Raw genomic sequence first — 23,061 nt, 5'->3', positions numbered from 1 at the left:
TCTTTCAAACTATAGCCCTTCCATTATAAGAAGAAGAAGAAATGCAAGAGATCGGCGCCTTCAGTAGCGATTTGCCGATAGTTGCAATCCCTGCCCCCCTTTCTTTCCCCACTGCTACTATATAAACTTAAACATATATAGCGCACACATAAGCCTATTGACTGTATCCTATACTACTACTACTACTACGGAAAGATAAGAGGTATACCCCCACCAATCGGATTAATCTCTGTGTGTATTTGCTGTTGATGATATGGTGGGTCTTGCTATATACCACCTCGTATTGTCTATGCGTCTCGCATGCTTGTGCATGTGTATCAATGCGACAATAATGAGACGTTGATGCATATTTTTGGGAAGCGTATCATCAGCTGGCTTTCAATTGATGCGACCACCCTCGAACAGACACACACACACAGCGCAAGGACGAAATGATTTTTCTCATGGAAATGTCTTGTAGCCAGCAGGGGAGGTATATATGCACGCAAAACGAAGCAGCAAATAACGGTGAAGAGGAAGAGAGAGAAACAAGAAGGAAATGTTTGTTATTCGTTTCTCTCTCTCTCTCTTTTTCCTAGATTTCCACCTTTGGCTTTTTATCTATTTGACTAAAAGGGGGATAGGCCGCCACCACTGATGGATAAACTGAAAAGGAGGGGGTAGGAAAAAAAACATCAACAAACAATAAAGACAGGTATCGATTTATTACATTAGATAGATATCAAGAAATGTGGGAGTGAGAGGACCCCCAACATCAACCCTTTCCTCCCTTCGACGATAAATGTTCATCTTTTTTTCTTTTCTTTTTCGATCAAGAATTTAAAAAACCAAACAAAAAAAGGAGAGACAAGATGGTGGAACGGGAAAAACAAAAGGTGGAAACTTGGCAACGGCGTCGAGACCATCTGTTCAATACGAGTGATGATTGGCATTTCAAATGTAACGAAGTTTTCCCCCCTGAAAATCATTTTCTGGTAAAAGAAAACCTCGAAAACTTTACTGGGGGGGACTTTCGTCGTCATACTAATGAAATCAAATGATGATGAGCCTGTCTAATCCGGCGCTGATCGGATCTCAAAGTTATGGAAGAGGCCAAATGACTTTTTCATGTCGAATGATCTTTGATTTCGTTTACCCTGTGTGGGAACGAGTTAAACCAAAACAAAAATGAAGAGCGTTGCTGCCCATCTAATACTCTATACGATAATGTTCCATACAATTCCGAAATCTATTGAAAGAATATAAATATACGTTGCATAATATCTACACCAAATGGTCCGAGATGAAAGGCGTCGGCTTTCTGCTGCGTCGTCGCCTGTGCATTACCGGACGGAAGTCATACAGACACGGAAGAGCCACACACACACACACACACATAGGAAATTCTAATATTATATTGATGCTAATTTTTCGTTCTCTTCTCGTGTCCGTCGGATGTGTCGGCTCTGATGGTTATTTGTGTCTTGCTGATGGCTCTTACGAAATAAAGAAAAAGAAGCCATCACGCCATTTGCTTGGCGTATGTGTGTCTCTATCGGCTGATGCCAGTCGTTCTGTGTGTCTGATATACTCGTGTCGCTATTCAAATGCTAATGCCTTGCTATAGCTGCATGCTGCAAAAGCTATGTATGTATGCACCCATCGGCGCAGCACCGTTTCCGGTATGAACTAATGGGGAAAAAGAAAAAAAGACTTTCTCCTACCCCCTCAGTCCCCCCCGCCCTTACAGCTATCGTCGTAATATTTCGTTTGACTGTGTGCAGCCCCACACACATATACAAAGTATATAGCGACAATGTTGAAGGAGGGCTTTTTTTTTTAAATGAGGGGGGTTGAGAAGGAACACTAACAAACCTAAAAATACTACACACACACACACATTGATGTATTTATTTTTTTTTTTTTTATGTTTTCTCCCAGTCGTTAATGTCGTCAAATGTCCGGAAAACGATGGCCGGCGTTTCTCGTGATGAGCCACTTTCGTATTTATTGTGTGTGTGCGATATAGAAGGCCACGTGTGCCGCCTGCGGCCAAAAAAATCCGAGTAAAGCCAAAGTGTGTACTATTTTGATTAATTAGAATTACGACGACCTTGTTTTAGTCGACCTAATAGTCTAAACAGTGGAGCTGGATTACATCATATTCGCGTTTCGTGCATGGGTGGATCAAACAAGAAACTGCTAATCTGTATCGATCGAACCTTTCCAATCGAATTGTGCCTGGCGGCGATGTTTAGGGTCATTGATTGCGAATTCATTCCATATTGTGGGGTGGGTGTGTATGCACGCACAGAAAGAAAAGAGGGTACGGTAGGCTCATCATCGATTCGTGTCAGTGACGAAACAACATTAACTGTGCCGTTCGTCTTCAAGTCCTTTCGTGCGTGGACATGATGTAACTCTGCCTTCATGTATCACCGCCATCTATATTTATGATTGACGTGAAAATAAATAGCAACATGAAAAATGAAACATCAGTCCGTCTGTGTGTTTATCTTAGAGAGATTGGTCTGTCTCTTTTAGACAAGAATAAAGGCCTGCCACTCTATCCAGTCTGGGTGTGTGTATGCGTCTGCTGGATGGACGGGGGAGACTGGATCAATACGCGAACCCGTGGGCAGGGCCCAAATTGACCGCTCGATTACGTCTCTACTGAAAATCTCTAGACATCTCGAGGCAAAATAGATTTTTAAAATATACACACAACGTTTTTGAAAAAGTGTGACTAATACTTTTCGGAAAAACGGCAATAGTGTCAAGTGATTATTATTCCATACAACGAGAGGGGATCCTGGCACGCGTGAGCGCAATACGTTGAATGATTATACATTGCCAGTGTTTTTTGTGTGGAACGAGGCCTGGCACTCTACGATGAGCAGTTCATCTTCACATAGAGTCCGAATCGTGTAATGCCGACGTCTTTCTACTCGAAACGCACACACAAACGGGCCCTCCGTATTTTCGTAGATGGTGGAGGGACATCATCAGTCAACAGCAGTAATAAATGATCTTTTCGTTGATGTGCGATAGATCAATTATTTTTCGGACGAATGGAGTAATCGCTGCGAAGAAGGCGAGAGTGAATTAGCGCCACGATTGGGGTCTTACAAGTAGCCAGCTCGCATCCGGTCCGTCTGTCTGGCCCTCTCTCGGTAGAGTGTCGACTAGATTCAGGGGACTGCACCAAAGGTCCGAGAAAATAAAAGGCTCCGCCCCAGACTCCGCCTCTAAATGTGGCAACTATGGAACCTATTGGTCGACACGATGGGATGACCGAAAAAGAAAAAAGGAAAAAAAAAGGAGGAGGGGAGGCGTCTGCAAGTCACACGACACTCCATCGCCAACGCCGCCGCTATGTGATGACACATAGACGCCTGTTTCTGTTCGTCCGTGTCCGCTCGAACCACCCTGCTTGTGACTAGCAGCGGCGCCTGGCGGTCTTGGCCAGTCGTTGATGGTCGTCGTCGCGCGAACACGCGGCCCTTCAGCCCATCCGTGCCGCGATCTTCATTTTCTGCTACCGCTGCTGTTGTGCGAAGCGCATGGCGCGAAACTAGGAACAAAACATTTCGGCGCGAAACTAGGAGCAAAACATTTGAATACTGAATAATTTAGAAAAGAAAAATACTTTTTTTATCACCCCACCTTCAAGTTGCATCTCTAAATCGTTCAAGGTCGTCCTAGAATGCAAAAAAAAAAGAGGATGACGAATAGTTTTTGAAAAATATTCAAGGTCACTTGAGTTGTCTTGTTATTCACGCGGCTTCATGAGTGGAGAACTGCGGCGTTCTTGAAAACCAAGAGAAAACAAAAATTACAGCAAATAAAAGTTCGATAACCAAGTTCACGCTGTGCTTGGAAATAAAAAGGTGGTGCGCTTGTCGTGCGTGAATTTGAGCACCCCGCCGTTCAATTCCTCCTGATTTTTATTTTTTCGGCCATTTTTTCCCCCCTCTTTTTCTATGTGACGCTCCTCCCGCCATCGCCCACCCAGTACACTGGAAGCGTCGTCCATTTTCGTTTGCCTCCCACACACGCACACACACGGCGGACACTTTGGTGCTGTTTCCAACAACGTTGCCGGACTAGAGTCTTTTATTATATATTTTTTGTTTTTATTTATTTTTTGCCACCCCTCAGTTTCGGTGGGTGGTGTTGGGTAGGAAATAAAAGAAGAAGAAAAGAGGAGGTGTTTTTTGTAGGTGGGTGGGAGGGGAGGTGGCGAAAGACGAAAAGAGGACGAAGGCGATTGGATGTGGCCACGATGGGTCGACCAATCTCCGTTGGTACAACATTAAAGCCTTCGCCAAAGCGGTGTCGGCGCTAGTGTCGGCTTCGGCGCGCCCGGGCTTCACTTCGTGGTGCTTCACGGCCGTGTGGACATCCAACACCCTTCCTCCTTCTCTGTCCTCTGCACACCTCCTTCTCCTCCTATTTTCTCCCGTCGGGTGCTGATGCCCATCACCAACCATCACACACCACACAGTCAACACCTTCCACCTCCCACCCTACCTCCTTGCCTGCCTCTCTCTTGGCTGGTTGGGCTGGCCTCTAGCTCAGTTGCTGTTCTGATGGTGGTGGAGCTAGCTGCTCGCGTACACCAGTGTTCATTAAACAACACGTTCCGTTTTCCTTTACACACGTTTTACACAAAGTCGTAACAAAAACCTTTTCACTCAACGACAGTTTTCTTTTTTTTTGTGTGTTGAGACATTTTTCTATCGATTTCAAGAATGGGTTTGTCGTCGGTTGACTTGTACATTGACTGAAAGGTTTGCCTCGTGGCGAGCAAACGTTGATCCTAGGCGGCTATCTTTTTAGAGTTCTCTACAATTTGGTGGTAGTGCCATTAAGTGATTGGAGGTGCATCGTGAACTAGTGAACTGTTTTCTCACGAATTGAATTTTTTAGTCTTCAAAAAATAAAAAAAGTGCTGGTGATTTTACCCCCCCCCCAAAAAAAGTGCTCAATTTTTCGTGTGTGTGTGTTTTGCGAAAAGTGGTGTCTTGAGTAAAAATAAAAAAAAAATTGTGTAGGATCGATCAACTGCCGTGACTATTGCGACCCAAAAGAAGAAGGCGAAAAGCAGCACGCTGCATAGCCTCGCGCTCCAAATGCGTTTCGAACAGGGCGAGCAAGTCAATCAGCTGTTCTCGCAATCCGAGATGGCTTTCCATCCGTTCCTGTTGCAGCAACAACAGCATCATCATCATCACCTTTCGCATCAGACGACTGGCGGCAGTGCAGGCAATGGAAGCAGCGGCGGTAGTGGTGGCACTAGTGGTCGACCTTCCGATTTTAGCGTCAGTTCTCTGTTGACGGCGTCTCAACAACAGCATCACCAGTTTAATAGTGCCGATCGAAACAACGCACTCACCTCACCTCCTTCCAGCAATTCCGTTCAATCAGCAGCCGTGGCCGCCTTGGCCGCAGCTGCGGCTGCTCACGCCGCGATGCGAGCTCATTCGCCCCCGTCGGCTGTCGGTTCAAACAACAACAACAATAATAGCGCTAATTCTTCATCGTCATCGGCTGCTGTGGCGTCCAGTTCTCCCGCTGGATCGGGAGCTATAGGCCCGTCTTCAATTCCCAATCCGGTTAGCGTTAGCATGGCTCAATTGTCGGCCTACAATGCGGCAACGTCGTCCCTTTTAGCCGCCCATCCGGCCTCGGTCCGTTTCCCACATCCTTACACGACGGCCGAAGACGTGCTCGCCTCGGCGGCTGCAGCCGCTGCTGCCGCCGCCCAACATCTTCGACCGCTGCGCACTTTGCCGGCGGTGGAAGACGACGGTGTTACCGACGATCCCAAAGTCAGCCTCGAATCGAAAGATTTGTGGGAAAAGTTTCACGGACTGGGCACCGAAATGGTCATCACCAAATCTGGCAGGTAAATTGTACCCGAAAATTGGGAATAATTTTTTATTTGATATCCAAATTTCGATTTTTCGATGTAGTGTCGAACGTATCAGTGTCGAGCATTGCTAGAGATTCCTCGATGTTTGTGTGTACGACCTGCTATCGTGTACTTGTATGTTTTACATCGGAAAACGGGGAGATAAGTGTTGAGGAGGAGGAGTCGGCACGAAACGAACGCGGGGTGAAAATTGGGAGGATTTCCTGCTCTCTTAACACTCCCGACGGGATTGTCTTCCCCTTCTCTAAAAAAAACAAAACGAGTTATTTTCTATCCAATAATTTCATCGATAGGTCAACGAGTCATGCCCCTTCCAAAAGTTAAATCATTTCTTGAAATAGATCAATTTCTCTGAGAATCGAATGTGTGTACATTGAAACCCACCCTCTGTGGAAAAAAAAAAATATTGTATATCATATAATGTTTAGGGAAAAGAAAAAAATGGCGACTGGCGCCAGCCGACCCTCCTTTTTTTCTTCCGAGTCGCGACAGCTCGGAAGGCCTCTGGTGGATCGGTCGCAGGAAGAAACCAAGGGAGAAAAGAAATTAGGCCTATACAGAGCGTCTAGTAGTAGTGACATGAGGGGGTGCAGTAAAGACTATCCCCTCGTCCCTTCTGACTCTCTCTCGTCTTTTGCTCGATATAAGTATAGACTTTTTTTTTTTCTTTGGGTGTAGGTGTAGGTATAAATACTAACATCGTCGCCGTATATCTATGAAAATATTAAAAGAGGACCAGGGCAATCAGATGTGTAGGGGAGAGGCACTGGTGTCTCAATGTCCAGTGGGTGTGTTTTCACTAAGAAAAAGTTGTGTACGGCCAAGACTGGCGCCATTGAGGGTTTTCCTTCAGCCCCGTATGTACTCGATACATACGTTTAAGTAGCCAGATGCCCTAGTCAGGTAGGCTTTTTTATTTTTCGGTAAATATTGGACACAGAGAAGAAACAAAACGATGTAGAGAAAATAGACGATGTGATAAAAGATCTGACTGTATTTTTTCGCCAAGTCATTGCCAAGTTAATCTTTTTTTAGGGGGGGAATCTTTTACGGATTTTTCTACATCGTCAGAGAGTCGAAAACATTTCATAATAAAATTTGTGGACATGGCCCATGACGGGTCTAAACACACTCGGATGATTCACGAAAAAGATGATTTTTAAATTTTATTTTTATCAATGAAAAATCTCTTTTTTTTTCGTACTTAAAACCATTTTGATTGAATGGACGAATAAAACAGGAAGAAAAAGAAACTGTCGTCGTATTTTTGTAACTGAGAAAATCATATTTTTGCTGTTGTGAGGTGGACTGTCGTGTCCGCCTCGCGTAAGAAAAATATCCACGGGGGGTGGGGTGGATGTCGGCGCACGCGCGATTCACGCCGGTCAGGATCTTCTCCTGTTTTGTTTTTTTCTCAGACACGAAAAAGGCTTGTTGTAAATGAAAAAAAACTTAATAAAATAAATCATTGCGGTGTTATCAGATTCCATGTTTCTTGTCTCGTGGCACAAAACCATCGAAAATTGCGCCGCTCTTGCTGCAAATCACCGACCACATACTCTAAATCAATATTTGATTGTACGTTTTCTTTGAACAATTGAGGTTTTCATTTTTTTAAACCGCAACGTATTCGGGTCTTTGGCATCGTGATCGATCATTGATAAATCGTTCGTGAAATACATTTGTTTTCTTTGTTTTTAAATTTGAGATGGGAAATCAAAGGAAATTGAGCCGCGCTAAGCTTAACGGAAACAAAGCGACACACACATAAGACGGTTATGCCGTCCAAGCAAGGGGTCGTGAGCTTGTTAGACACGTCGAAATAATAGCCGGGAGAAGAACGTTCGTATAAAGTCAGGGCCTGTGTGTCTGGTCAACGGTGTGAAAAGAGGCGCTGCGCACGTTTTCTTTTTCGGGTTTCTCTGCCCATTCCAACTGTTTTTTTTTCGGAAAACATTTTTCTCTTGTGGCTCCAAAACCATCTGCATGGCTAATGAGGCATAATGAACCGAGAGAGAGCAGAGTTTTGTTGGAAAATAAAATGTTTTAGGCCCGTCTGTCGTTCATTTTTGCGGTGCCAGCGTGTTCGTTCATTTTCGCTGAGACGTTGATGATTGGCCGATTTTCAGTTCCGTCACATTCAAACAATTCGACTCGCAAAAAAGGGGAGACTAAAAAAGAAAAATCGGAAACAAAAGAGGTGCCGCCGCCGCCACAAGAAACCTTATACCTACGCACACATAACACAGTCGACTGGATGAAGGCGGCGGCGCGGCTATTCAAACAACACACAAAAACCCACACACACACACACACAGAGAGAAAAAGAAGCAGCAAACCCGACAGACCGGAAGGAGATGCGATGAGACAGCCGCGAGACATTTATTGAATGAGATGAGATACTCTTCTTCTATTTGTTATCAGCCGTAGAATAGATGAAAGCTCTTCTCTCTTTATACACACACGTCTAAATACGACTGGAGAGGTTTAAACATTTGTTGTTATGTACTACCTGGCTTGTAGATACAACTGCGCGCTTCTTTATTGTCTAATGCCACCGTTGCGATGTCTCTCTTTCGTGTGCAGCGTCTTTTTCGTCTCCCCATTGAAGGTGGGCCCCCCTCTTGTTCCGTGGCAATAGGCGAACAAACGCGCGCTTTGACATGTTTTTCACCGTCGTCGGTGTGCACAATAACGGACCAAATGTGTGTGTTCCCCTCTGTTTAGCCACTCGAACGGGATAGGTAGTCTGCTTGCCTGATTTTTCGAGTAGCTTTGACAAAAATGAGGAGGGGAGGTTAAAAGATGGAGCACCAAAGGGATTACGAGGATCATCAGTCTGGGCGCAACAAAAGAGTCTCGATGCTGTTCTATTATCGAAATTCGATTTCATTCCCATGAAAATTGGTGGCTGTATAATAATAATTTCCTTTTTTGTGTGTTGTACATCTAGGCAAATGTTTCCGCAAATGAAATTCCGCGTGTCTGGACTCGATCCGAAATCCAAGTACATTCTGTTGCTGGACATTGTGGCCGCAGACGACTACCGATACAAATTCCACAACAGGTTTGTTCTTTCTCGCGTTTGGGCGAGAGATTTATCTCGAAATTCACCTCGATCAATTTGTCTGTTGTAGTCGTTGGATGGTGGCCGGCAAAGCCGATCCCGAAATGCCCAAGCGAATGTACATCCATCCCGACAGTCCAGCAACGGGCGAGCAATGGATGCAAAAAGTCGTTTCCTTCCACAAACTGAAATTGACCAACAACATCTCGGACAAGCACGGCTTCGTAAGTGTCACATCTTGAATTTGTTTTCTTCTTCTTCAAACATTTTGGCGGGTCTCGTGAAATGGTTGTCATTGTTTATGAACAACTTCCGCCCTAGACCGCAGAACCGTGTCATCATTAGACGCAATTTATTCTCCCAACAAAAATTCTTGTTGTCTACCACCTGCGTTTTCCTCACTTTGCATAGCGCACACACGGAAAGTTGACTTGTCTCCGCTACCCCTCAGACAAAAGTTATTCTTGTACAATAGAGACATCATCACCCATAAAGTTACCCTGTGGCGCGTCTGTACACACACACACACACACACCTGTAATTACCGGCCATTTTGTGTGATGCCTGCCTGCCCCTGAACGCCTTGTGGGACTTTGTGGGTGTCTCTCCACACATTCCCTCCCTTTTCTTTCCCCCCCTTTCTCTCTGTGGACGTTTTTCTCTCCCACCGACGCCCACCGACACCACTCACCTCTTTCTCAATGGGTGTGGGTGTCCGGGCTGTTTTGACTGTGAAAATGATGATGAATCGAGTTAACAGCACGTAGTTTTTTTTTTTTTAGTTTCAACAACTGTCGTTCCTTTTTTTTTCCCCTTTAAATTTTAAGTCGTGTTATACAGATAGGAAGACACACGGTTTCGTTGTTAGATGCGTATCGACATTTTGGCCATCATTTTAAAAGAATTTTTAAGCAACGGTGGTGTGCGTTGGGAATCAAATGTCATCGAGAACTGCCCAACTCTTGACGTTTATTACGAAAAAGAATAAGCACCTGGGCGAACTTTTTTTCTTTTTCGCTAGACGTTGGCTGTTTTATTTTCAAGTTCTGTCTAGTCGGTCAGGGTTTTGAATATTTTCGTTGGTCGTCGGAGCGACATGCCCTTTTTATAGGTACGTATATCTATATTCTGTGGGGAAATCATGAAAAACACACACACACACACACAGAGGAGAAGGACAGGTATAGGGCAACAAAAAACAAAACTTTTCTTTTTAGTTGGATGATGGAAAAAAAGAGTGACGGAGTGTCGGAAAGTCGAAACCCTTCGCGCGCCACCACGTTTGCATTCACGGAATGAGGGGGTCTCGGCACTTTGGCACCTACCCCCTATGGTTTTCTCTGGGTTTCTTTCTCCCTGCGGTACACACTGCGTTTTTTTCTTCTTCTTGTTTGATCAACAGTTTTTTTCTTCTTCTTCGTCTCCTTAAAAGAAAAAGGAATAAAACAAACAAGAAAGTTTGAACCTCGCCTGAAAAATGTTTGTCTGATTTACGAGCATCTTAACGGCCATCCAAAAAAGGGGTTTTTTCTCTCTCCCATTTTTTTTTTTTTGGGTAGACTTTTCACTTTTTTGGCTGAATTCTTAATCGATGCTCCCCCCCCATTATTCATAAATCTAAAAAAAAAAAAAAAATCTCTGGGCCTTATTAGCGTTTTTGGGGTTATATGGCATAATTTATTCACGGCCACAAGAGAGCGCTGGCCAAGGGAAACTTGGGGGATTCTTTACGAGGGTGCCGATTGATTTCAAGCTGGTTGCGCGCTGTTGGGACCCTTTTCGGTCGAGTTGGTTTTCTCTCTGGGTCCCGCCCTTATTCGTGATGGAAAACAATCAAGTCGATTGAAAATCAGCTGCCATCCAACAGCGAAAAAAAGCCCCAAGCTCTCTCTCTCTCTCTGCCCTTTTGCTTCTGCTTAGCAATCCCCCCCCTTTCCTCATACCATATGCATGTATATATATATATACCACCACGGATTCCCTTCTTTTCTTGGCCCTTCCGATGGATAGATGGATGGTTTATGTTCTATTTGTTTAGGCTGGCGGGGCCCGTGTGGAGAGTTTTACGATGTCGGTGTATATACTATATAAGACGCACACACAAGCTTATTGAGAAATCTCTTATTTGCTTTGCACACAAACTGGACAGGTTATAACATCACACACAAAAAAACTGCTTCCAATTATCTTTTTTTTTCTCTTTTGGAGCTCATTTTACTTTAAAAGAAAAATCCCACCTAGTCCCTTCTTTTCTATTCTCGTTTCAATTAAAAACCAAGCCTGAAACAAAACAAAAAAAATTGTGTTGGATGTGGTCTTTCCACTTCTACGTAGTTGACACACGTTTTTTTTTTTTCAGCTTCAAAGATGATAACGAGAGGAAGTTGATTCGTTTTTCTCGAAAAATCATCACGAAAGGTGAAATTATACGGTGCGATAGGGATGCCGTGAAAACATGAAACGGCGTCCGACCCTCTTCCTGTCGCTCAACTTATTGGCCTCGTTGCATTCCCCTCTTTCGAAAAAAAAAGTTTAGTTTTTTTGTGTGTGTGTGCCTGTCGCAGAGGGGCGGTCCTCCTCATCATCAACCCCCCCAAAAAAAAAGAGATGAATGGCTGCTGCTCTTGTTATATAAAACTGAGAACCTTGGCCGTCTATCGTAATAGATTGTAACGTATAGCGTATAGAAGCCTGAAAAGTGTGCGATAAAGAGGGGAACTAAAAGACGAGCTGAGAGACTAACAGAAAAAAGGAAGGAGACGCGAGTTGTTGATGAAAGAAAAAGGATTCGATATCCTTGTCGGGTTTTCTTGTGCGTCTACCGCAGTGGAAAATTAACAAAAAAATATGGATAGGTTCGAAAATATTCTTGAAACACTTTAACCGACACCCGAATTCTTGTTGCGAGGAAATAAAAATAATCTTTTTTTTTTCCCCACTACGGTCAGCTGATTTTGCCTGTCATTTATAAGCAAAAATAAATAAAAAAAACGGCAGCCAAACGCACAATCTTCTCATTCGTTTTTTGTTTTCTGGCGCCTCTTTTTGAATTCATTAAGACTCTTCTTTCGGGTCGCCGTTCGTATAATAGAGTTGTTGTTTTACTGGCTGCTGCTGCATCTATTGAAAACAGAGAGTAGCTATATTTATACACTCCATCATTTCGGCTCATCCGACACTAACACGCATCGGGACTCGGGAAAAAAAAAAAATTCCCGAAAGAGAGCTATAAAAAAAAACGCACATTTTCTGTCGGCGTGAAATGTGTTCACTGTTGCAAATGCCTATAGACTGTTGTTTGCCCACCTAACCAAAACATCTAGACACACTCACAAAGTCTCGTCTTTTTTTTCTTCCCCTTCATTTTTATCTTACACCGTTCGTTTCCTTTCGGCAGGGCGACAGAATAACGAGCGAGCTGGCCGATTATCATATTCTCACGCCGCGAGCGGCATGCGTCTCGGGCGTGCGAGAAATAGAAAGACAGAAAGAAGAAGGACGGAGGGATAGCGTGGCAACAAACACTTGCTAGATTGAAAAAAAGAAAAAGAAAACTGAAAATGAGGGAGAAACAAAAAGAAATGAAATCAAAACAAGAAATCATTCAGCATTTTTGGTCAGTTGGAAAAGGTATACAAACTAATTGTCGATTCCGTGCGAGTATTCGACTTGTTTAAGGAAAGCGACTCCCGATTTGGCAACAAAATGGGGCCATGTTTTTCTTAACCCGATGCCCCCCCACACTCACGAATCTTTTTGGCCAAACACATTTGAATTATAAAAGAAAAAAGGGGCAAACATATTTGAATGGGGGTATTGAATCTTCTTCCTGCTGTCAAAGAAAAACCCTCATGGAGGCACCTACCTTTTTAAAATAAAAAAAAGAAAAACAATAATATGAGGGTTGTGTGTTGTTAAAGAAGAGTGTGTAATAGCTGGCGCCAGTCGTTCGGTGTAACAAATGGCCTCTAGCCGTTTTGCCTATCCATTGAAAGGCATCGCATTCCTCATTGACTAAATAGATTTCTCTTCTTTTCGTGATGATGGGAAAGGGGGGGAATCCAGTGGGCCGTAACCGAAATCGTGATAGTTTCGAATGATGTGTGAAAATTGGTCGGCCCTTTTTTCTCCAAGCAAAGACATCAAACTTGATGAGCAACGGGCCTCTTATCAATTGTTTCCTTTTTTTCCCCTTCCAAACGCAAAATTCTGACGAGGCATCTTATTTAAATAAATATTTTTAAAAAATCTAAACTTGGAAGGAGGCGTTGTTGATTTAAAAAACAAAAAAAAACCAAATTTTGTGTGTGTGTGTGTGTGTGTGTGCCTGAATGGGCCGGCCACACCTACCCAGGCGCCAAACAATCGACGTGTGGCTGAGCATATACGTGGCCGGCCGTAGTGTGTATGTTTGCGCACAGTGCATTATACACTATCATTATATGATTATTATCATGATTATCATCTTTCCTAACTCTTGTATACAGGGGCTCGGTTCAGCCGTAGGCGATAGGTTTTAAGTTTCACATCAAACACCACAAGAGGGAAATGAATTTGTCTGCACCTTTTCTTCTTCTTCTTCTTCTTTCAGAGAGGATTTTTTTTTAAATATTTTTTTACCGGATGATGATGTATATGTATATTTATTCGTTTTTCTACGGCACGGGCCGTCGAAGAAAAACAAAACAAACTACCTGTGCACGATCGAATAATAAGCGAGTCAGGGGAGTGAAGCCGATTGGGCGGCGAGGCATACACAAAACCGCCGCACGCGGGAGCTATAAAAATTGGCTGGATCTGTGTGCGAGTCTTCTCGTGTCTCTGCCGAGAAGAAGGAAAAGCCATTTGTTTTTCCTGGTCTGATCGAAACGCATGACTCGCATTTCCTTTATTTCACACATTCAGTGGTAATCGCACGGTGCGTGTGTACTGCCGTTGGTATTTTTTGGCATTGCTCTGATATAAAAAAGAAAAAACAAGAAAAAAGGGACCTCATCTGTAACACATAGTTTACAACCTGTCCGCCCCATCCACCGTTGGGCAAGAAAAATAAACTTGTGGGTTCCCGAATAGTTGGTTGGCGTAAGAGAATTTGCATGGAAATGGGCCGGACTCTCTCCCTCACCTGTTTGATGATTTATAGCCATCAACTTTATTCTTCTTTCTCGTCTTCATCGGTGCCAATCGAACCATAAAAAATCACGCCGCCATTGTAGGTCCCGACGCCTTTTAAATGTTTCATCCCTCCGACGATGTGTTCCATATTTTCGGCTTTTCTTCTCGTGGATGGCAGGAGCCACTTAAACACGTCTTACTTTGAAAGAAAGCTCTTTTGTTCTTCGTCTGCGTTCTTTTCTCGACAACAGCAACAACAATAGATGACGCCTTTCGTCGACGTTTGCGGCGTGGATAATAATAATGGGTCCTAGAAGCCACACTTTGATTTTCTTTTCTCTTTCTTGAGAGGTTGCGTTCCCAAAAAAGGGGAGAGACCTGTTTTCTTTTTGGTTCTTGTTGTTGCTGCACTGATCGGGGCCGATATCTTATTACATCCAACACCTTCTTCCATCCACGAAGAGTCATCACACGGCGAAGAGCAAATAGCCCGCAGACGGGCGTAATCATCCCACCCAACACACACACTTTAAATCCTTAGAATTTATTCCTGCGGTCATCTGCCCTCCGCTTTTCGCTACAATCACGGGGAAACGAGCACGAGCTGCTCTATTATTATTATTTTTTTTCCCGTTTCTTTTTCAAATTTCGTGTTGGGTGAAATCGGAAAAATATCGAAAAGAACTTGATGGTGTTTGATATACAAACACCATCGAGTCCTGCGGGCTGTGATTGGGTGTCCGTGTTTTTTTTTGTTTTTCACGCGAAGAAGAAAACGACCACCAGCAGCAACCAGATGGTCGTAGCCGCGGGATAAGAAACAAAACAAACACAACCAAAATAGTTTTTTTCTTTCTTTTTACTTCACCGTACCTGTGCGTCCCTTTTTTATTTTTAAATTTCAATCCCAGACGACCGCCCACATCGATTCTTTTATTTTCGCGGTGGCTATGAATAAACTTAAAAAATAGACACGTAGCAAAATCTTTTGAAAAAAAAAAAAGAATGCGCACTCAATAGCTCAGGTAGTGGTGTAATGAATGACAACATTTGTCATTGGTGACTACCGTGCACGAAACGTTTTTTTGCCCAGTTTCCCGTTTCATTTTTTTTTTCTTCGGCCAAAAAAATGAAAATCTTTCGACATTTTTCTTTTGCCTCCATGTTCTCCAGAATTTGTCAGCTACATTCCAAAGGTGTGTAAGTACGCACAGAAAGGCGGCTAAACATAAAAGTACCTGCGGGTCCCGATGATATATCTGTGCGCACACGTGCGCTCGTTCGTTTTCCAACGACTCCCGTTTTTCTCTTTTTTTTTTTTGTTTGTTTCAGGATAAAAAATTAAAAAAATCTTGATTCATTCCAGAATTTCTGGATGGCAACTTGGTAGGAGGCACAAAATGGACACATTCCGTCCTTGTTGTCGGGATAGTGTGGGCCGCCATTGTAATCTATCGTTAAGGCAAAGAAGAAGGCAACGACGAGAGAGTCCAAGGTCCAAACAAGCGGCACATAATCGGGAGCTGTACTAGCCCCTGTCCAGTAGCCGACGATGGTGCCCCCCTCTCCTCCTCGGAACAGCATTCCTACACTCACAACCATCTTCGGTCTATATCGCTAGACGTAGAAACGCATTCCACGATGGAGAGCAGCTCATTTCTCCACTTCTATACGTTTTTTCTTTCTTTTTTTTATCTTTTGCTCGGGCTCAGGTAGTGTGAGAGAGAGACAGTGAGAAATAGATATACTTACAGGCAACAGAAGCAGGTTCCCCCCCCCCCTCGACATTGAGGGGGGGGAAATACAAAAACAAAAAGGAAATAAACTGGTTTTTTCCCATTTTAGAATTGTTTCTAGTTTTTGAAATGGCCAAACACTTAAGTTTAAGCAACAACAAAAATGGGTTTTTTCTAGAGAAAATTCAGATTCAAGGAATTATCGATTTTAAAAACGTCATTGTGCATTACCATTATTAGATGCGCCGCGGCAAAAGTTCAAAAGAATTGTATAATAATATTTAAAAGACATTTCCGGTTCTCGTTGATTGTTGTTACCCTTATTTTTTTCCCCCCTCCTCCCTTATTGGAGGATGAATGCGTGTGCATTTGTATAAATAGCTAATTTCCTAAAGAGCTGATGCTATCTAGTTGGCTCTTTCTCCATTACCACTGGATGGATGAAGGGGATACCAATTCTCATAGAATTCGGCATCTTTTGTGACCCGCGTCTCTCCTCTGAGGATTTGCTAGTCTGACAGCGTATAGGGGCGTATATAAGGTGCTGCTGTTTCTACGTCTCTCTTTGATTTTTCTTCTTTTTTAGTCGCTCCGACGTGACTCTAGTTGCATGCCACCCTTTTTTTTTTTATTGTTGACTCGTCTTTGTGTCTGCCTGTCTGTGAAAACAGGGCGATGCAAAAGGCGACGCCGTTCTCGTGTGAGAACAATCGGTCGTCGTTTGCCACCGTTTTTTTTTTTCCCTCTTCGTTATTGCGGTTCACACAGACGAACAAACCTCCCCCTCCCGCTGCTGACATTCGGGGAAAATAACACATCAAATCAGTCTGGAAAGCTTCGTCGATTCCGATCTGATGGTCGACGATGCGCAAAAAAAAATTGGGGAGCGCACGCGCACCAATGACAAATCAACCGCAATGAACCGTCCACCCGACGACTCAGAAGCAAAAAAGAAAAAAACTAAAATGAAAGATGACAACATAACGAAGAGAGAAAAAATCGTATAAATATTTACGATCGAGTGAATTCTACCCTTGGTCATTGTGGGGGGGGACAATGAAGGCTGATGACGATCGTTTTATTGATTTCTTGAAACTAGAAAAAATTGGGTAGTGTCAGATTAATCATTTTTTCCCTTTTTCGTGTCGTGTTTTGCCTTTTTTCGTGTGTTAAAGCAGACGATATTGAATTCGATGCACAAGTACCAGCCGCGATTTCATCTGGTGCGAGCCAACGACATCCTCAAGTTGCCCTACAGCACGTTTCGCACCTACGTCTTCAAGGAGACGGAATTCATCGCCGTCACGGCTTATCAAAATGAAAAGGTAAAAGGTGTCGACGCTCACACAACACGTCGAGGGCTTTTCAGTTTGCATCGATAATCAACTCATCCTTTTTTCTTTATTTTCTAGATCACGCAATTGAAAATCGATAACAACCCGTTCGCCAAAGGATTCCGCGATACGGGAGCAGGGAAGCGTGAAAAAAAGTGAGTTTAATGGTTTTCTTCTTCTTTGTTTTGTTTGGCCAAACGCGACGACATTGGTCGGGGTAGGGCCCCAGTGTCCAGCAGATTGACAAATAATAGAGAGAGAGAGCGAGAGAGAGGCTCTTTGCTTTTGTTGACACTGGCGCCAGTTAGAGGGATCACGAGCCGATGAAATGGTCGTCATTTGTTGTGCAAACAACGAGCACACGCTCGCTTATGCTTGTCCCCTACACACTAACAGAGACAGCGAAACCTCCCCAACGCCCCTCTCGTTTTTAGTATCCCGCTGGGTGTAGGCCATCCCCTTAAAAAGAGCGCATACAATTCTCTCCTTTTCTTTATCTACTGTGTTTGTACACAGTGGAGAGAGAGAGACACACACACACACAGAGCAGAGAGTAAGTAAAGTAAGTAGTCGGACAATCTCGCTGTATTCACCCTTTGCCACACCACTTCTCCACCAACACACACACACGCACACACCGCAAGCTGTCATCCGATCCGGGGCTAATTACTCTAAAACCCCCGGGCAGATGTTCACATTTTCACAGTGTGTGTCCGTCGTATTAGCCGAGAGAACGACACACACAAATATATATATATATATAGAGAGAGAGAGAGGCCAAATGAGGTTCCAACAAGAAGCAGATGCGACCTCGTTATATAGACACACACACACACACACACACAACCGACTGTCTATTTGACAGTTCTCGTCTGTTAGTTTTTTTTTTTTTCTAGTTTTTATTGTTATCTTTTGTTTCTTCTTCTGGGGGCTTGTTGTTGGGACTTTTGAACCTTCCAACGAGCAATTGCTCACCGAGTGAGAGGGAGAGAAAGGTGAAAGGAAGACCAAGACATCATTGTGGTAATTGGGGGTAGGGAAAGAGAGATAAAGTTGATCATACGTTGAGAAGTTGAGACAGGCGACTGGCAACCCATAAAACAATAAAAATAATAAAACAAAAAAACCGTCTGTCGTCTCAGCTTCTACACACTCGACTACACACCGACATAGACAAATAACTTGAGGGCATTTACGAAATTAGAACCTCAACTTATCGGTTTGATTCGATTCAGCAGGCAGGCCATGTTGGCAGCATCTCAACGGCATCACGACGATCCCTCATCGCACAAGCATCATCACCATCATTCGTCTAGTGGCGGAGGTGTAGGTGTAGGCAGTACGGGTCTGCACGGACATCATCACGTCGGCCATCACGGCCATCACCACGGACACCACCACGCGCATCACCTTGCCGTCCTCGGTGGCGGCGTTCACGGTCACGGCACGGGCGGCGGTGTGTCCATGTCTTGCTCCCCGGCTCCCGATTCCAGTCAAGATGGCGTTCACGATTTGGACGATGAGAAGCTGGACGTTGTCGGCACTAGCGACGGACGAGACGGCGCATCTCCCCTTCACATCTCTGACGGTAAGTGTCTCACCTTGTCCATTCAATTCTTTTTTTTTTTTTTATTTTTAGCTCTCTCTCTCTCTCTCTCTTCCCCGTCCGTTTTACTACACACACCTAAAGAGGGCCTCCTCTTTGATTTTTATTTTTTATTGTATTTACCTTGTCCATTTTCTTCTTCTTAAAAGAGAAAAAAAAAAAAAATAGAAACTTAAAACGACTTGGGAAAAGTGAGTAGTGAAATGCCCATGAAGCGTGAAAAGGGGGCACAGTCGCCCTGCCCGGCCATTGACACGGACTTGTTAATGTCTCTCGCGGCTATTTTACATAGTCTCTCTCTCTCTGTGTGTCTCTCTTTTTCGACATGTGTGTGCCTCCTTTTCGTTATTTCGTGTCTAGTAGACAGAAGCAGCAAAACAAGCCAATGAGCTAATAGACACACCTGTCCATATATTCTCCAAGTGTCGTGAAACAGCCGCCAAACTCTGTTGGAAAATGACGGCACTTTTCACGTTTCGTGCGTGTCCTCCTTTTTCCTGGCGTTTTGCGCAGAAAAATGCGGCCATTTTTCCACGGCGTCGAGGCAATTGTGTTTCCGCTTTGCGGTCTGCGTCCGTTGACAGCTCCAAGAATTAAAGAAAACAAACAGACAAACAATGGAAGAAGAAAGAAGAAAATAACGTATAACTGGCCAACTTATTATATAGACTTTTCGAATGGCCTTTAAGGACGAGACTTCGATACCTTCCTCCCCCTCCTCCCCCTCCTACTCCTTCAAAAAAAAAAGAAATGTGAACGTTAACCACACCGGAAATACTCCCTCCTTTTAAGCCATCATTCTATATATATACAGTATTATATATTTAAGTACTATATAGGGAAACATCAAGTGTTGTTCAAAAAATCGTAAAAAGTTATTCTCGGTAAAATAAAAACAAATGTTTTTTTGTGTCTATTTTCTATTTTTCTTATTTAAAAAAAAAAAATTTATAATTTGAATAGATGCCAGCATGTCGGAGGATCTGAGCCGGACGGGTACGCCTTCGCATCATCACGGCGATTCGGATTCGGACGGCAACAACGACCACCACCACCAACATCAGCCGTCGTCTTTGCATCATCAACTACACAACCATCACCTCAACAGTCTTCATCCGCACCACAATCAGAGCCTGCAGCATCACTTGCTCGTCCAGCAACAGATGCAACAAATGCAGAGGAATCGAGAAAATCATTTGAATCAAAGAGTGTCGTCGGCCGGAGCCACGATCGGCGGAGGCCAACAGCAGCAACAACAACACGGCGCCGCCAGTGGTGGCAACGCTGCCGGAGGACCGGGTTCCATGTTGTCTCCGGGCTCGGCTGCTGCCGCAGCTGCGGCCGCCGCCGCCGCCGCTGCCCAGCAAATCCATTCGGCGTTGGCTTCGTCGGGAGGCGCGGGCGGTTTGCTCTCGTCCGTCCATCCGAGCACGGTCAGTTTGGGACCGCCACTACCTCCACCACCTCATTTGCTACCCTACCTCTATCCGGGTGCTGGATTGTATCCGGGAGGTCCTTCTCTGCATCAGCTGAGTCAGTTCCTCAATCACGCTCACGGCCACGGCCTCAATCACGGACCTCACGGTCCGTCTGGTCCGTCTGGTCACGCCATGGCCGGCCTGGCGGCCGCCGCCGCGTCTGCGCACATGGGCGCGCACATGGCCGGCCACAATTTGCTGCTGAACGCCCAGTTAGCCCTTGCCGCCCAGCATCAACTCTTCCATCCGCACGCCTATCAGAATCTGTCGGCTGCCATTGCGGCTCATTCGGCCGCCACCAACGCCGGAGCTGCGGCGGCAGCCGGACAAGTTCCAACGTCACTCCCATCGACAGGCGTCGGCCATCCTTTGTCCCAGCCTCCTTCTCTTCCGTTGGCGCCGATTCCAGCAGTCACCACTCCCCTGTCGACGACGCCTCCTTCCACTGGCGGAGGAGGAGAGAGCGGCCAACGTCTCAGAGGTCAGCACCGTTTCGCTCCCTACAGTTTACAGCTGGGCAGCAGTAGTAGTACAAGTCCACCGGCCGGACACAAATCGCACGTCGCGTTGTCGTTGGGCTCGTCCGCTTTCGAGGCGGTCAGTCCGAAAGGATCCAGTCCTAAAGGATCACCTCCGCCGCATCATCACCGGTCGCCGTCTCCTACACCGTCGTCCGTCTCCAGCACGGTGAGCAGCGCAGCCAGCAACGCCGCATCGGCTAGCGATCTAAAGAACATGGAGAAAATGATTAACGGCTTGGAAATGGCCAAGGGGATGATTGCCGCCGGTGCTGAATCCAACGGATCCATCGACAGTTGCGATCCCAAGTAGTTTGACTTTTTTTTTTTTTTTTTTTTTTTAATCCACTCCCCCAATTTATTATTATTATTTTTTTTTATCGTCTCGTCACATCACAATTTTTTATAATTATAGTTTATATATATATTATCTCTCTCCCTTTTTTCCCCTCATTCATCATTTTTTTTGGTTTTATTATTGAACTTGATCTTGTTGAATTCTATGGCAACTCCCTCTCTCTCTCTCTCTCTGTGTGTGTGTATGTATACATTTGTTTTTCCGCGCATGTCTTTTCTTCAATGGCACAATTCCAAACCACTAGCGCATCTGGCAAGGACTTTTTTTTTATTATTTTAAATGAATGTGAATATAATAGTTGAAAGAATTTCGAACAAATCATTCTTGGTTAGGGTTACACACACACACACACACACACACGCGAGAAAAACAGAAACATCTTCGAAACCAAAGAGAAAAAAAAAATAACGTGTGGTCTTAATAATTATTTTCATCTGGTCCCTCCCCGATTCCACGACGTTTCATCTCTCATGTGTATGCTTGTAATCACGTGCGTGTGTTGAGAATTTCTGTTGCTGCAATTTTCAAATAAGAGAGAAAGAAAAATTGTAGAAAAGTACACGTACACACAACCTCCCTCCGATCACACTGCTCTGCCTACCTGCCTCCTCGTCTAGTAACATACCCGGGTACGAAAACATAATTTGCATAATTTAAAATTTGTCTACACACAATTTTTCATCGCTGTTTTTATTTGGGTCGTATAGATGAGTGTTTTTTTCTATACGAGCGACATTCATTTTGTGCAAATGTGATCCCCCCCCCTAAAATCCGTTCGTGTGCCAATGAGTTTGACATTTTCACACACATTTCTTCTTTCCTTGACTCCTACACACACGTCCGTATGTTTTTTTATTTGCGTGCTATCATTATGATATAGGCCTATACGTATGTCATGTCAAACTATTATATATACGGTTGTTCTCTTTGCGTTTCGAGTCTTCATTTTTATTGTTGTTGTTGTTGTTGTTGTCGGCCGAACGTTGGGAGTGATTCCGTTTGTGCGCTTCTTCTCATTTTTGGCAAACTGTCCTCTCTCTTAAAGTTCTAGTAAAACACACATACATATTGAATATATATACATATATATGTACGTGTGTGTGCTGCTCCTGTGTATCTAATAAATGTACATGTTGATATATATATATATTAAGTCCGTGTGTATGCTGCGTGAAGTTGCGTACGTTCCGTCAGGTCCGGCGGAAGAGAACAAACACAAAGAAAATCGGTGAAAACTTAAAAAAAAAAAATTCTAAAAAAAATCACGGGGCGGTTTGACAGTGGCGTACATTTTTTTTTGGTGGGGGAGGGGTATGCGCGTGTCCTGTGACAACATTTCAGTGCGTTCAATTTCGTCGTGTATTCATCCCGTGGACCCTCCTTTATATTCTTTTGAAATTTTGTGGTCATTTTTTGTGTGTGTGTGTGTGTGAATTTCATTGTCCGACTATTGGTTCTCTGATCCCTCCCTAGCCGCTATACAAATGGATGATTATTGCCGTTATTTAGCCGACGAATTGCACTTATTGTACAACACGGTTTGGATGATGATATGATGACACGCCCTTTATATACAAAACGTAGCGCGCGCAGCCACACACACAGACATCTATTATTTTCGTGTTCCGTTTGTTTGTTTTCCGTTTTTTTTTTTTTGTTCATTTGAAATTTCTTTGTATTTTAAACTCAAAAAAAAAAAAGAAAAGAAAAAAAAAAAACAAGAACAACAACTATACATCTATATGGGTTCCTGGTTCCTTTTCGATGTGTAACAAAGTCAAAGTATCAGTTTTGTAATTGAGCAATACAGCTTTGTTATGTGCGTTAAAACTGAAAATTGTTTTCGTTCATGTTCAATCGTCAATGGAAAAGAAATCGAGGACTGTTATGTCTGGGTGAGAGCGATGGCTAATGGAAAATTGGCCCCAAAAA

The 23,061-nt window shown here is 44.0% G+C and overlaps 1 protein-coding gene and 1 long non-coding RNA gene across 6 annotated transcripts; one reads left to right on the top strand and one right to left on the bottom strand.

Annotated features, from left to right (window-relative positions):
* Nucleotides 1–685: 685 nt before the first annotated feature.
* LOC116933547 lies at nucleotides 686–4,077 on the bottom strand. 3 transcript variants are annotated; one of them, XR_006651346.1, is made up of 3 exons: nucleotides 3,646–4,077; nucleotides 2,733–3,580; nucleotides 686–2,670 (listed from the first exon to the last, which is right to left on the bottom strand). It is a non-coding gene; the product is annotated as an uncharacterized LOC116933547 (long non-coding RNA). The 3 variants fall into 3 exon arrangements; XR_004400161.2 differs by having other exon boundaries at nucleotides 686–2,662; XR_006651345.1 differs by having other exon boundaries at nucleotides 686–3,580.
* Nucleotides 4,078–4,339: 262 nt separating this feature from the next.
* Nucleotides 4,340–22,959, top strand: LOC116931255 (T-box transcription factor TBX2b). 3 transcript variants are annotated; one of them, XM_045178988.1, is made up of 7 exons: nucleotides 4,340–5,890; nucleotides 8,871–8,984; nucleotides 9,055–9,208; nucleotides 17,011–17,160; nucleotides 17,248–17,324; nucleotides 18,408–18,757; nucleotides 19,739–22,959. In XM_045178988.1, exons 1-7 carry the CDS (start codon nucleotides 5,115–5,117, stop codon nucleotides 21,082–21,084), a joined length of 2,967 nt encoding a protein of 988 aa, XP_045034923.1. In that variant the 5' UTR covers nucleotides 4,340–5,114; the 3' UTR covers nucleotides 21,085–22,959. The 3 variants fall into 3 exon arrangements, with proteins under 3 accessions (XP_045034923.1, XP_045034922.1, XP_032794725.2); XM_045178987.1 differs by having other exon boundaries at nucleotides 18,405–18,757; XM_032938834.2 differs by having other exon boundaries at nucleotides 4,341–5,890; nucleotides 17,014–17,160; nucleotides 18,405–18,757.
* Nucleotides 22,960–23,061: the final 102 nt, after the last annotated feature.

Source organism: Daphnia magna, linkage group LG9, assembly GCF_020631705.1.
Source record: "Daphnia magna isolate NIES linkage group LG9, ASM2063170v1.1, whole genome shotgun sequence".
Taxonomy (NCBI): domain Eukaryota; kingdom Metazoa; phylum Arthropoda; class Branchiopoda; order Diplostraca; family Daphniidae; genus Daphnia; species Daphnia magna.
Note: the sequence above shows the minus strand (reverse complement) of the source record. Positions and strands in the feature narration are given on the sequence as shown.